At 35.6% G+C, this 13693-nt stretch overlaps 1 protein-coding gene across 2 annotated transcripts in view; it reads left to right on the plus strand.

Moving 5' to 3' along the window:
* Nucleotides 1-350: 350 nt before the first annotated feature.
* The window catches only part of LOC125662668 (chorion peroxidase-like), a 28408-nt gene continuing 15065 nt past the window's right edge, over nucleotides 351-13693 (plus strand). The window contains exon 1 of one of the 2 annotated variants that reach the window (XM_056147178.1): nucleotides 351-669. In XM_056147178.1, coding sequence (XP_056003153.1) covers nucleotides 659-669 — 11 coding nt within the window. In that variant the 5' untranslated portion in view covers nucleotides 351-658. Of the gene's footprint in view, nucleotides 670-12328; nucleotides 12468-13693 lie in introns of those variants that run through there. The other variant, XM_056147177.1, reaches the window with a different exon arrangement.

The raw sequence follows: 13693 nt of genomic DNA on the forward strand, positions 1-13693 counted from the left end.
GCCCGTTGAGTCATACTTTGATAATAAAAACGGACTCTCACAGGCAAGACATGCAGAGTCTCGGCTTTTCACCATAACAGGCGCCTAGGTCGCCTTTCATATTGGGGACAGAAAAGAAAGTTTAATGAGTCTTTATTACTAAATTTTCACACACACACACACCCTCTAAAGTTTCCATTGCTATAAAGAAGGGGGGGGGGGGGGGGTCGTCCTCCACAACATGGGTTCAAGTCTTAATTCCAAGAGTTACATACTTCTTAGTTGTTCACCACTCTGTATAAATTATTTTTAAGGGGGGGGGGGGGGCGTCATCCAATATAACAGTTTTAATTAATTGCCAATATCCCCTCCCTTTCCCAATCTATTATACGTGTCTGATGTATTGTATCTATTTTAAAAAAAATGAAATAATGGCAGATTAACTGAATGCTGTTTTTATTTTCGAGTGATTGAGATCCCTTCAGGAAGAGGACCATCTCTAAATACAACTGGGTTTAAGCATAGAGGATAAAATGATCGTTGCATCAGAGTTGTGGCTGGACCAATTACAGGAATACGATCAAAATATGACATGCCTGGTTGTGACATTTGGGACTCTTGGGACAAGCAACAGTTTTCCATACCAAGGGTGTAATCACGTGCAGTATGTTGTCTCTGGATGGCCAACAGGTACAAGTTGCATATACATATATAAGAATTTCCATTCCTGATGAAACTAGTGTATTCTTAACTTTATCATTGTCTAGCAATGTTATGTGTCTCAAATTCAAGTACATTGTACATTGCTCCTGTCATTGAGATTCTTTGCAGATAGTGATATAGTTGAAGAGAGAAAGGGGAGTTGAAAATTGTTTTATTTTACTGTACATAGCTTTCCTTGACATATCATCCGAAGTTAGTTTGGTGGTTGTTTATATACATGCATGATATTCGAGTGGGTGCTGCTGGGGTAACATGGTGCTATGGGTTGGAAGATGCATCATGAGCAGTTAAAATGTATGTCCAATGAAAAAAAACTTTTATAAAACTTTAAACATCTTCCACACTTTAGTAGACTCAGAAATCGCGGCCGTATCAACCAGGATGTAAAAACGTGTTTACTTGCGCTAAATTTAGTTCAGGTAAATACCGGCACCTGATTGGTCGTCTGTTGGTGTAGAAAATAATATGTCAATTGCAATAGTCGGAAAGCCTCGGATTTACCCAATTCTTGACAACACAGACGAGAAGTTCCGAAAGATAACAACAAGTCTTGAACGTAAAAATCAATGATGTTGACGGAATGAAGAGAACAAATACCCTGTTCAGTTTCGGCTTTAAAAAGGCCAGAAGTGAAAGTGACACAAGTATAATATCAATCAACAATTTTAAAGCGAAAACAGAATTTAATCAGGAAAGATTTCAGACTTGCTATTCTTTTTAATTTGCAAATGCCCACGTGGTATTAAATAAAAACGAAAGTAGAATTTTTCAGCACAAATTCGCTATGTTACCTACAAATCTGTAGCTGTTAACTTGTATTTGTGGAAAAATAAAATTATAGGTCATTTAAATGTTACTTATTAATTTGTAATAAAGATTGTTTGGGTTTTATTTTAAAAAAATATTGGGGTGAGCAAAAATTTAATTGATACAGCATTGCAAAAAATAATTACATGTAGTTATCTTGATGCACTTTATTTTTCATTTTGCATCAAAATTAGTACTTTGCACTGTTGAATTTTTTAAGTCTTTGCATGAACAGAAAATTTCACATATGAAACAATAAATTCATGACAAAAGTAAAAATTTCAGGCAAAAAAATGACAATTTCAAAGCTGCATTTAAGTGCCCCCGGCCGTAAGGGCGCCGAGCATAGCTCGGTGTGCGATACGGCTGTACCGTTCGCATTGGATCGCCTTCTACTTTTTCATTTCAGCCTCCTACTTTTAAATTTGTTGAAAGCCCTGTTTATATACATGCATGATATTCGAGTGGGTGCTGCTGGGGTAACATGGTGCTATGGGTTGGAAGATGCATCATGAGCAGTTCAGTCACGGATGTCTATATTGCCACATTGTCAATGAATCAACAATTTGTTATTGTTTATATAGTCCTCAACAACCCATGGATACAATGTTGGTCATGACTTTCATTTAGGCTTTCAATTACAGTTACCATGTGATCTATCTGATTTAGCATTATATAAACACAAGTGCAGTGGGGAGCTTCCATATATCTTGCCCCCCCCCCCCACCCCCAAATTGACAATTGTATAGGGGCCCATCATAGCTGTCTTGCTATTTTGAATACCCAAACATTAATTCAGCTCATTTTCTTCAAGATTTGTAATGGGCTTTCTCTTGAATTTATGTTTACTGGTCCCATGCTAGTTTATATACCGTTATCTACATTTTACAAGTTGGAATGGTTGATATATTCCCAATTAGGACAGGGAACTCTTAGGCAAGGTGGCTGTCGAAGTGCTTTTCAATTGATTTCATTTAGGAGTCTGGTTATTTTTTTTCCAAATATTTTTGCTATTTTATAAATGCATTCCAATGGGTTGCATAAGTAGTCCTAAATCTGGCAACTTTTTACATCAATATTGAACTAAGTATAAGGCTAGCTTGGACACTTTTGATCATTACCTGGATGATTTAATTTTTGTCGATAGGTGGAATTCAGGTAGTGCCACTCTGATGAGTTGGATTGAATTGCAAGTTTGAGTGAATTAAGCGTAAGATCGCGAGTTTTTAATTGATGCAATTGAAATTACCATTTGCGTTCATATAACGCAAGTGAAGTTTAATTTCAATGGCTAGGGGAAAAGTCCTATTTAAGAAGTCCCTAGTTGGAACCGATCTCCCTTGCAAACCATTTAATAGATCAAACAGATGTGTCTTGCTTGGCGTTCCTCTCAAGAGTTTTTCAATCATGGGGGGGGGGGGGGGGGGGGGGGGGGGGCTTTGAATTTGGGCCTGTGCTTGGTGCTTGAGGCCATTGATTGTTTATTGTTTAACGTCCCTCTCGAGAATATTTCGCTCATATGGAGACGTAACCATTGCCGGTGAAGGGCTGCAAAATTTAGGCCTATGCTCGGCGCTTGTGGCCATTGAGCGGGGAGGGATCTTTATCGTGCCACACCTGCTGTGACACGGGGCCTCAGTTTTTGCGGTCTCATCCGAAGGACCGCCCCATGTAGTCGCCTCTTACGACAAGCAAGGGGTACTGAGTACCTATTCTAACCCGGATCCCCACGGGACGCTTGAGGCTATTGAGCAGTGGGAGTTCTTTAGCGTGCCACGCCTGCTGTGACGCGAGACATCAGGTTTTTTTGTGTTTTTTTTTATTGTATCCGGGGACCTATGGCGTTCGCGCCTGATGCCGAACGTTTGGTCATGTATCTGTTACTTCCTGGTTTTGGTGACTTGGGTCTGTCGCGGCCGAGATTCGGGCCTCTGACCTCCCGCATGCGGGACAAGCGCTCTACCTTTAGACCACCATGGCGGTCAGATCAAGCATATATTCATTAGGAGAGGGTATGACCCTATGTGCGGGGTCCATGAACCACATTGTCATAGTAGAAGTCTAGTATCAAAGGATCATACCATGTGGTTAGTGTTTTTACAGTCTTGAATTTGTCAAGGGCATTGCTGGATCAAATGTCTGATCTAGGATGTGGGGCCTTTGTCTGGGATGTGTGTTTCTTCCATTGCCTAAATATTGGATAATCATGATGTTATGTAGAAGTTGAACATTACCGTTTTCAAGATATTCTCCATAGTGGTGACGCAGTTATGGCAACAAGTTGGTCCTATCTTGTCAATATCTTTCATTGGTTAGTGTTAAGCATTAGAGCTACAATTCTAAGAAGGTAGTAGAATTGGGGACACATTTTGTGTTGAAATTTCTATTAAATATTGTCATCTCCGGTGTTCGACACCAAATAGAGAGTACCATTCTCAATTTGTAGGAGTCAGTCAACTTCATTCACAGACTCAATGAAATAAAGTGTATCTCAGTTGCTAGAAATTGAATAAAACAAGTCTCAGTTCAATTAAAAAAAATAGTACATAGTCTGGTTATCTCGCATCTGCTGATCTGGGCGACGTACTAAACCATGTTGTACAGTTGGTAGCTTACTTGTCAAGTTAAAGTTGCTCTTACTGGGCAGCCAGAGAGTTCATGACTATTGGTTTCTAGTAAATGCAAAATGCGACGATGTGCTTGCTTTATCTTGACAAGATCCTTAAAGGTTGATGAAACCCATATTTTACGGATACACAGCGTGTGTCCACAACTATTGAATGCTTCGTGTCCACAACTATTGAATGCTTCGTGTCCTAACAGAGTGTGCTTCAATGCCTATGAAACCCCATGATGAAACGGGGTGATGAAAGTCTAAAATCATGCGTTGTATCGAGTATATTGAAGGTCCATTAACTGTCCAAATATATAGGGACAACTAGGGAAGGATTGTATTTTGTGTGGTTTTGCTTTGTGTTTAATTTGGACCAAATTTTTTGGGGTATTGTTTATTACTCGCTACAGCATCAATGTCTCTATTGTTTAGTTACTTGTTTCAATCATGCCCTAAATATTGCAGAAACAAGTATTGTTAAAGGATGGTGTATTGATTCAACCATCTTTGAGCTAGCTTTCACAGCTTCTTGGTCGAGTTAAGGGAGTTTTACATGTGGATCTGGTGGCTGAGATACCCTGGTTTGCAATGCTTCAACTTCAAGAAGAAAATGTTCATATCTTGAGGAATAGGAAGTTTAATTCTCAATGTGGGTATGATCTTGGAGTGAAGCATTCCTCTGCATACATTTTTGTTAATTATTCGAAATGTCATCACTTGATTAAACGGTGAATTCCCCACAACTATTTTTGATTCCTAATACTTCCACTTTCTAAGTGGATGTATTCCAATATGACAAGGCACTGGAGAGCGATACTGTTCCCAAGTCAACAGTGTAGTAGGTAAGCCCATGCTGCAGGTAAGGAGTTTGATGGATGGCGTTTTTTATGGTGTGTCCCTCAGCAATTTACTGAGAACTGAGTTTTTATGTGTTGAAACTTGGGAAGTTCAGTGTTTCCTTAAATTTAAGGAAATTAGGCGAGATTTGTCGTGGGTCAGTTGATTGATGCCCCCCCCCCCCCTCCCCTTTGGTGGGATGACTGCAAACAAGGCTAACCTGTTTGCAGCCATGTGGCGTTTGCGCACACCAAGTCAACTGATTCTATATGTATTGGTGTATTGCCAGTGAATTTGAAACTGTTCTGTGCAATTGAACTGTGACTGAATTTGTGAAACTGTGACTGTTGTCAAATGATTGCTAATACCACACCTCCCATGATCCAAATCTATTCACAATTGTGTTGCCAGTGAATTTGAAACTGTTCTGTGCAATTGAACTGTGACTGAATTTGTGAAACTGTGACTGTTGTCAAATGATTGCTATTATCACAACTCCCATGATCCATATCTATTCACAATTGTGTTGCCAGTGAATTTGAAACTGTTCTGTGATTTGGTGAAACTTGCTGTTGAAAAAATGAGTGCTTTTATCATAATGCATTGCATAATTGAGCTAAATATTGGGTTAATTTAACATACTCTAATTAAGTAACCATCCGCGGTTGACCCGGGGTGGTCATTTCTGAACTTGTTGATTATGTTGCAGTTTGTGTTGATGTTGCTTTTTGTGTGGGTTTGCCCATATGAGTTTTTATTGAATGGCATCCCAAAAATTCTTGCTTTATGCCACGGCCAATACTCGCCAAATAAAGTTTAAACTGGTTTTGCTTGTTTTTTTTCTCTGTATAAATAAAGGAAATAAAAGAAATTTATCAGATGAAGGATTTAACAGAAATGATTAAAACATAGTTATTGCCTTTGGATTTAATATTTTGAAACATATCATTGATTATTCATACGTAACTTTGAACGTTTAAGATATTTTCTGTTTAACAAGTCTTTTTTAGAGCAAATAATGGAAAATACTCAATAATGCATAACTATAGATATAAAAATATGATGAAATCACAAGAGGGTGGAATCACTTTAAATGATCAACACGACATATAGTATTGTATTGTTGTATGCAGGAGAAAAATTGTAAATATAGACCATCACAGGAGGTTCATTCATGATTAAATAGTTACCCTCTCTGTTTGAAATCAGCAGATTTCTAATTGTCCAATGGTATTTGAAAGATGAGCATAATATGCTGACTACATGTATTTCAATAGTTTTATCACCTTTATTCTTTTTTAGAGATGGGATGGATGGGGATATCACATTTATTCTTTTGTAGAGATGGGGTGGGTGGGGATATCATCTTTATTTGTTTTTTTTAAAGATGGGGTGGGAGATAACTGATTACTTTAAAATGTCGTAATATCGATGTAAAATAAAATACAACCATTTAACAATTGAACTGGAGTATGACTTTGTTTCCGATTATATGCCCTTGAAGAGGGAACGTGATATTAGCGGACATGGTGCTCTAAACACAGGATGTTCTATGTTGGTTAATACATTCATGTAGATTAGGAGAGTGATGAAAATACATTTTCTTTCGCAGTTTTAATGATAAAAATTTCTCACAATCCCTTCTTCAAAACATTTATCATCTTAACATCGAACATTGTATACGTAGGGGCTGTCGATGAAGTGTTCTTAAATCAGATGAACCAGTCCAATTTACATTTTTATTTTATTTTTATAATTTTGTAAAGTTCAGAATGATCAGCGTAGCACACCGTTAAGATCAAACGAACTAACACACACAAAGAAAGCGTGACATTATACATAATATTTAAATCGATAAGTTGTCATCGCCGAAAACACACGATTTTGCACGTACATGTATGCATGCATCCTCATTGTGTGGGGTTGCAAATCCTATTGCCCCCATTTTAGAAATCCCCACAAGTCGTTTTTATTCTTATTCCTCTACGTGTTATCTTTTTAATTCTTTAGTTTTTCCGACATTAATGTAACGTGTAACGGCCACTCGGCCATGTGCAAATTATGCTCGCCGTTAATTAACTTGCGTGATCAAGAGAGAGACTCTACCACATCACTAGAAAAGATATGGTAGTTCTCTAGCGAAGCAGTATAAGTTCCCTCTTACATGTATACTGTTCGCTACACTTCCCCCCACTCGTGGAAGCTTTGTCCCGAAGCTTAGCATGAGTTCCCTCTGAATGGTTGGCACTTCTTCACCAACGGCATCCGCCGTTACCGACGGCAACCACCCGTCGTCCCCGGACGAAATGGACACAAAGTCCCAGAGCTCCGAAGCAGGCCTCCCGCCAAACACCAGAGTCACCACGCTGCTGCTCATTAGTAACGTGTAGTGGTCACCCAGGCAAGTGCAGATTATGTTCGCCGTTGCTTAAGTTGCGTAACCAAAAGAGAGACTCTACCACATCACTAGAAACGAGGCAGTATAAGTTCCCCCTTATACTGACCGCTACATTAGTTTCAACGTCAAAAACTATCCGATCAATCTTTTCCGAAATTCAATTATTTAAATTCAAACAAAATTCTATTAAGTGCAGTAATTTCAAAATGATAATGATTTAACCTTTAATAAATTCTTTAAAAACTGAAGGATTATGAACACTCCTACCAGCCAAATGTGGAACGTATTGGTGGTCTTAAGTCAAAATCCAGCAGGCATGTTCTCGAAGCTATCTTAGGACACGTCTTAACCTGACGTCAGGTTCTCGAAGCTTTCCTAAATTCGGGACACGTTCATCCTAACTTTAGGAAAGCATAACCCTTCTCCTAAGATCATCCTAAGTTTGTATAAACACGGCTACCGCCATGATATTAAAGCGAACAGCTCACCGAAACCGTGCACAGATATTTAATATCATTGACAACCCGCAAGATTACTTTTTTTGTAAGTAAGTACAGACTTTCGTGGTTTCCATAACAACCTCCCGGCGTCACTGGGCCGGAATGCCTTCTTCTAAATATATATCAAGAAACACAAAACTTAAATAACATTTCACTGTTAGCGCTTTCGGCTTTAATGCCTCATCCGACAGTTATAAATTTATATCCTTCTTCTCTACTGTATCTAATAAGATGTCGTTTTCTTTCTACCTCATCAAGTAGAACTTGAAATTTCCCATTTGAATATTTTGGGTTCCTCTTCTTATTCGCGACAATGCACTTATCCCCACAACTCTCAAATCAAATTCAGACCGGTTTGATTCGTGTCGGGAAAACGCTTGTTGAATTATTATCATCAAAGACCTGGACAGGAGTAAAAGTCGGTTCGATTTTTAAACAATCGTACACGGGTGTTGAATGGCTCAGTGCTTTTGCATTGGTTTCATCGTAAAAAGTAATAATAATGCACTAGTATATTAAACACACAATATCCGTATGTTTTTCTACTTTAAAGTAGTAAATCTTTTTAAAGTTTCCTAGTTTATAGCGTAGTTATATTGAATCCACGGTATCTGATTTAAGGTGGTTCATTACACTGACATTTTATTTAATGGCTCGTTAAAACACTTCTTATGAAGTATAATTTCACCATTGAAAGAGTAATACAAGCTTTCAATAATTCTATATGAATTTTTTGTGATTTTTCCCGGAATGATAAAAAGGGTGTTTTGTTTACAAATAATAAATTCCTGAGTCCAAATTTCGCCGTGATTTGGTGCATGATATGGATATCTAATGAAACATGCCTTCAAGATTCAGACATAAACGTTCTAATTTTTAGGGAAAAAAATATTTATGAAGATTGAAAAGGTTATTTGATAATATTTTTAAAATCTACGGATAAAAAATCTTCAAAAAACATGTCAGTTAAAAAAGAAATATATCATAAAAAGAAATTGAAACGAAATCACCAAAATGTAGATATAATCACCATATTAAAACTGGAGAAAAAAATACCGATCCCGATCAAAATTGAGAGAAATTAGTAAAATGATCATATATTGTTGCTAATTGTATGCACTGTTGATCAAGAAATTAGTTTCTTTTATTCAGTCATTTAATTTGTAAACCATTATACATCAAGGGAATGTAGTTTTCTTATTATAATGTTCTCTTTGGCTACTTTTCTTTATCCTTCCGATAGAGCTTGGTTCAAATTAAAAATTTCGTAATATTTCTGAATTTTAACCATTTCATTTCAGTTTCTTTTTGAAATATATTTCTTCGAATGTCTGTTGTTTTTTTTTCCCTTTTGTAAACCGTAGTATCTAAGAAACGTACACTTCACTTGTAAATTACGTATGTGAATTTCATTAACAGGTGATGAGACTTGGGTAGAGAAAAAAGATCACGGATTTCATTCAATTTCCATGAAAAATGATATAAATCCATATATATATACTTTGTAAACTTAAGCCATGTATAAGTAACTGCACATGATTTGATTTATTTTCACCCCCATTTTCTACTTATAAATATAGTTTTCAAACAAATCACTTTATTCCCCGTCTCTCTTTCTTTTTTTAATGTCTCTGTAAAAGTACAGAACGATTTCCAAATGCTGAATTTGAATCTCCCACTGGCTCTAATTTCGACCCGCCCTTAAGGTGCTGAAGTCCTGAAATTTACAATTTATGACCGAAATTGAAAAGAATTGGAATGGTTGTTATCAAGAAATGAAACATATGCATGTTAAATACTTCTCATTACCAGCACATTAGAGTTATCGCGCTTTGATGACTCTTGTGCGTCATTGGTAAGAAAATGCACAAGTCTCGCGAGCAAGTGCGAGATTACTGGGACATAAACGAAACGTTTATAGCACCCCCCCCCCCCCCCTTTTTTTAAGTTAAAGTATATGGTGTACTTTTAAATAAAATAGCCATTGGTCAAACTGCATTTTAAAAATATTCTAACACTAGTTTATCAAGGATGTTACATGTTTTTTTAAACTCTACTACACCTTTTATAAAAATTCCAAACAACGATGTTCTCTGTCCTAAGTCAATCAATATTTTGTAATTTTCAAAATAGCTTACATGCAGTTTAGAAACGCATTTGTTGTGTTAATTAGTGTTATAAACGTCTAACAAAAAATTTGCAGTTTGGCAAATATATAACTTATTCTAAAATATTTGAAAATGAGAGAGAGAGAGAGAGAGAGAGAGAGAGGGGGGGGGGGGGTGTATTAACGATTACAAAGTCCATGCTATATGAACCTGTCCAAATTGTATGATAAAATAGAATGTCTTCATAATCTGACAGAATAATTTTAATAACATATGAATCCCAATAATTACAAGAAAAGTTATTGTGTCGGATGTGCATATTGGTTTTTCCCTTCACAGTTCTTCTTGCGATTGATGCTTTATATCGGTTACATTTGGCAGATTTAGTACCTGCACTCCTTTACATAGTTTAATAAGTTCGTCTGTTTTCTTGCAAGAATAATCAATTCCTTTTGCCTTTAGAATTTTAATCAGTGTCGTGGTTTGCAGTCGGTTATAATATGTATTCGATACCATAATTTATATTACGTATGCCTAAAGTAATGTTTACGTATGATGTCCCAGTAGCACGACTTTACGCGTCTTTAATTTGAAGAGTTCCACTAATGGAAATGATAAGTATTGTTAACGCGCGACGATCGACCCTGATCAATTGCAAAAGTTCACCTGAGTCAGATTTTTTAAAAGTTTGTAATCGATCCCATTCGGACAAACTAACTTCAAATAAATTCATTAATTATTAAAAGTAGTTTTGTATTTCATGTGTTTATAAATACAAAGAAATAAAAATAATTTTATTTTTTGAAAAAATGCATGCTTTTATATTCTACCTAATAAAACCGCACGGGAAAAAAAAAAACTTAGTTATTCTAATGATTGAATTTTCCTACTAGGCCTACAACATTGATAAGTATGTTTTCATTTACTTAAAAATGAATAGCATTCCTTACTCAATCCCCCTTTTTAAATGTGAAGTACAGAACATTTTGAAATAGAATTATGAAAGTGGACTAAAATGGAAATGTTTAAAAGCAAGTTCTCTCATTATAATTTTAGTATTTGGAAAAGTTGCAGTGACGTAGTTAGGTATGAAATATTTGTAAGTTGAGGACATTTTTCGTAATATGTAATAAAAATTTAACGAAAATATTTGTAAGCACGTGCATACAGTGCTACTGTGTAGCTACTCCACTGAGTTGCTATTGTCTCAATAAGCTGAAAAACAAAATGCATATCATAAAAGGTTAGCCATTGAGCATACCCGAACTTCTCAATTTACCGATAGTATTTTCCTCTGCAGTAAATATCAGAACCCCTAGTACAAACGATAGTAAATATCAACGTTTCTAAGCATAAAAAATAAGTACCTGTCCCAACTGTAACGAACATTCATTTTCATCTTTGTCATGCAAGAAGGGCTAATGTATATTTATCATTCAAAGATAATTCAAGGAAACGGATTAATATAAGTTGCTATACAACTTGTTTCCGAATCCTGTGTGCATATTATTTATTGTGTATAAATACATGTATGTTGACTTATTCAAATGAAGTAAAGTTTAAACTAACAAAATTCAGTAATTATCAGAACTTAACAGGAGTGATTTTCAGTATTTATTAGTAAATTAAGACACTGTCGGTACCCTTTCCTTCCAATTGTGACTCGGTTCATGAATCCGAATAATATTGCATTCTTCGCACTATCCAAGAGTCTCGGGAGGTTCCTTAAAAAGCACAGTGTATCTGCGGGAGATGTCTAATGAATTCCATGGTAATTCCTCCGTATGGGTTTTATGTAATTTCATATTCAATAATTTCATATTCAATAACAGGTTACACTTTAAGATTTTATATTGGGGCAAAATATACCAAATATGATTAACGCCTAATTTTACAGAAAACCTTTATTAATCAAGTTTAAGAGTCAGTGAATGAATTTTCAATAACATCCTTTTACTTACAATATTCAGTGGAAGAATGTGAACGCACCTGTCTGATCCAAATATCAGCCGCGGAAGCACTATCACATTTTAATTCACAAAGTAGTAACCCCCCCCCCCCCCCCGAAAAAAACCAAACCAAACAACAACCTGTATTTGTCGAAGGAAAGTCACGTTAACACAAAAGTAACTTCACATATCAATAATCGTTATTCGTCCTGAACTACAAGGTGTGATTAGAAAAAAAGAAAAAAAAACAAAAAAAACACCATAAAACGGAAAGAGCGTGGAAATAAACATTTTATGAACTTGTTTTAAGAATCATAGCAAAAACATCCAAGTATGAAAATTTCTCTGAAAAAAAAAATGAAAATTATAAAAATCAATATTCATAATCAATGTGAAGGCGTTTTAAATATGCAAATATCCTTAACAACCAATAAATGTCTCTCATTACATCTTAGATCAGCATGAAAAAGGGTATAAAATCAAGAAAGTGTAGAATTTAGGAACAGAATCGCCTGCCACAATGTCAATACCAGCGATGAAGTGTGCCCTCGTGTAAGTGTTTACTTTATTTATTAATTTCATACGTTAATACTGTGTTAGTTTAAAAGCTATTTTACGACAAACTTTATTTTACGACAAGTAACTTTTTTTCAACTTATATAGAGATAATGATTATCTGGTACCCAGTACATACTAAATGATAAAACCGAGACAGAATCGGAGAAAAAATAATGATTTCAATATTAATAAATGTAATCACGAATCCGACCCCGATAGAGATGACACGATCAGCAAAATTTATAATGGCTGAAACAGATTAAATCAACGATTTTGATTAAACATACTGAATAGCTGATTTGTCGGAAGTGGTTATATATATAGCACATTACTTATTCATGTTCCCCATTGATTTGAACATATTTCATTGCATAAATATACAGAGAGATTAGTTGCAAGTTCTAGCAACTTCGAAAACTTCTCCCAGTTCCCCATTATTCTTACTGTGGCAGAAAATAAACGTGAAATACATTTTTTAAAAGAATGAACCCCTTTCTAGAATGGATTCGTTCCCACATTAAACCTTTCCGTTCAAATCGTTCAATTATCAGGCCAAAGCGATCCGATTTTAAGTTATGACAACACCAACAGTTACGAACTATACACATACATGTATATATATATCGACTACATAACTAGCTACGAACTACACATAAATTATAGAAATTTACGGACTAAGCCAATATACTATGGGCTACAACAAAATGAATAACTACGAACAACGGCAATATATTTCCTGATAGAATAAAAATTCTCGGTATTTATTGCGACTAACGTTATCCATTGTGTCTTTTTTCATATACAACGCATCTTTACAGCTTGTATTTCTACTATTAAAGTAATTTGCCTTTTTTATTATGCCGTTTTTATATACAAGTAATTCCCGGTTTTTTTCCCTCATGATATTTTCTGTCTGTGTATTTTATTCTTGACTTTAGATTACAATTGTGTGTGGGATGTTTTTAATTTGCTTAACCAATTTTAGTGTATTTCTTTTGATTTTAACATACTTAAATTATATTACATGTAGTACACAAATACATGTATAGCAAAACGGGCACCTGTCAGACGTTTAACAACCCACCTTAATTTAGGTTTAGTGTGGTTTTACTGCTGTCCATTCGTCAACTAATCGTGATATGATACAGGAAAAATATGATAAATTCCAAAAATCGTATCAAATCCTTTTTTATATGTAGTTAAATCGTGATACCACTTCT

This window comes from Ostrea edulis, chromosome 8 (assembly GCF_947568905.1).
Source record: "Ostrea edulis chromosome 8, xbOstEdul1.1, whole genome shotgun sequence".
Taxonomy (NCBI): domain Eukaryota; kingdom Metazoa; phylum Mollusca; class Bivalvia; order Ostreida; family Ostreidae; genus Ostrea; species Ostrea edulis.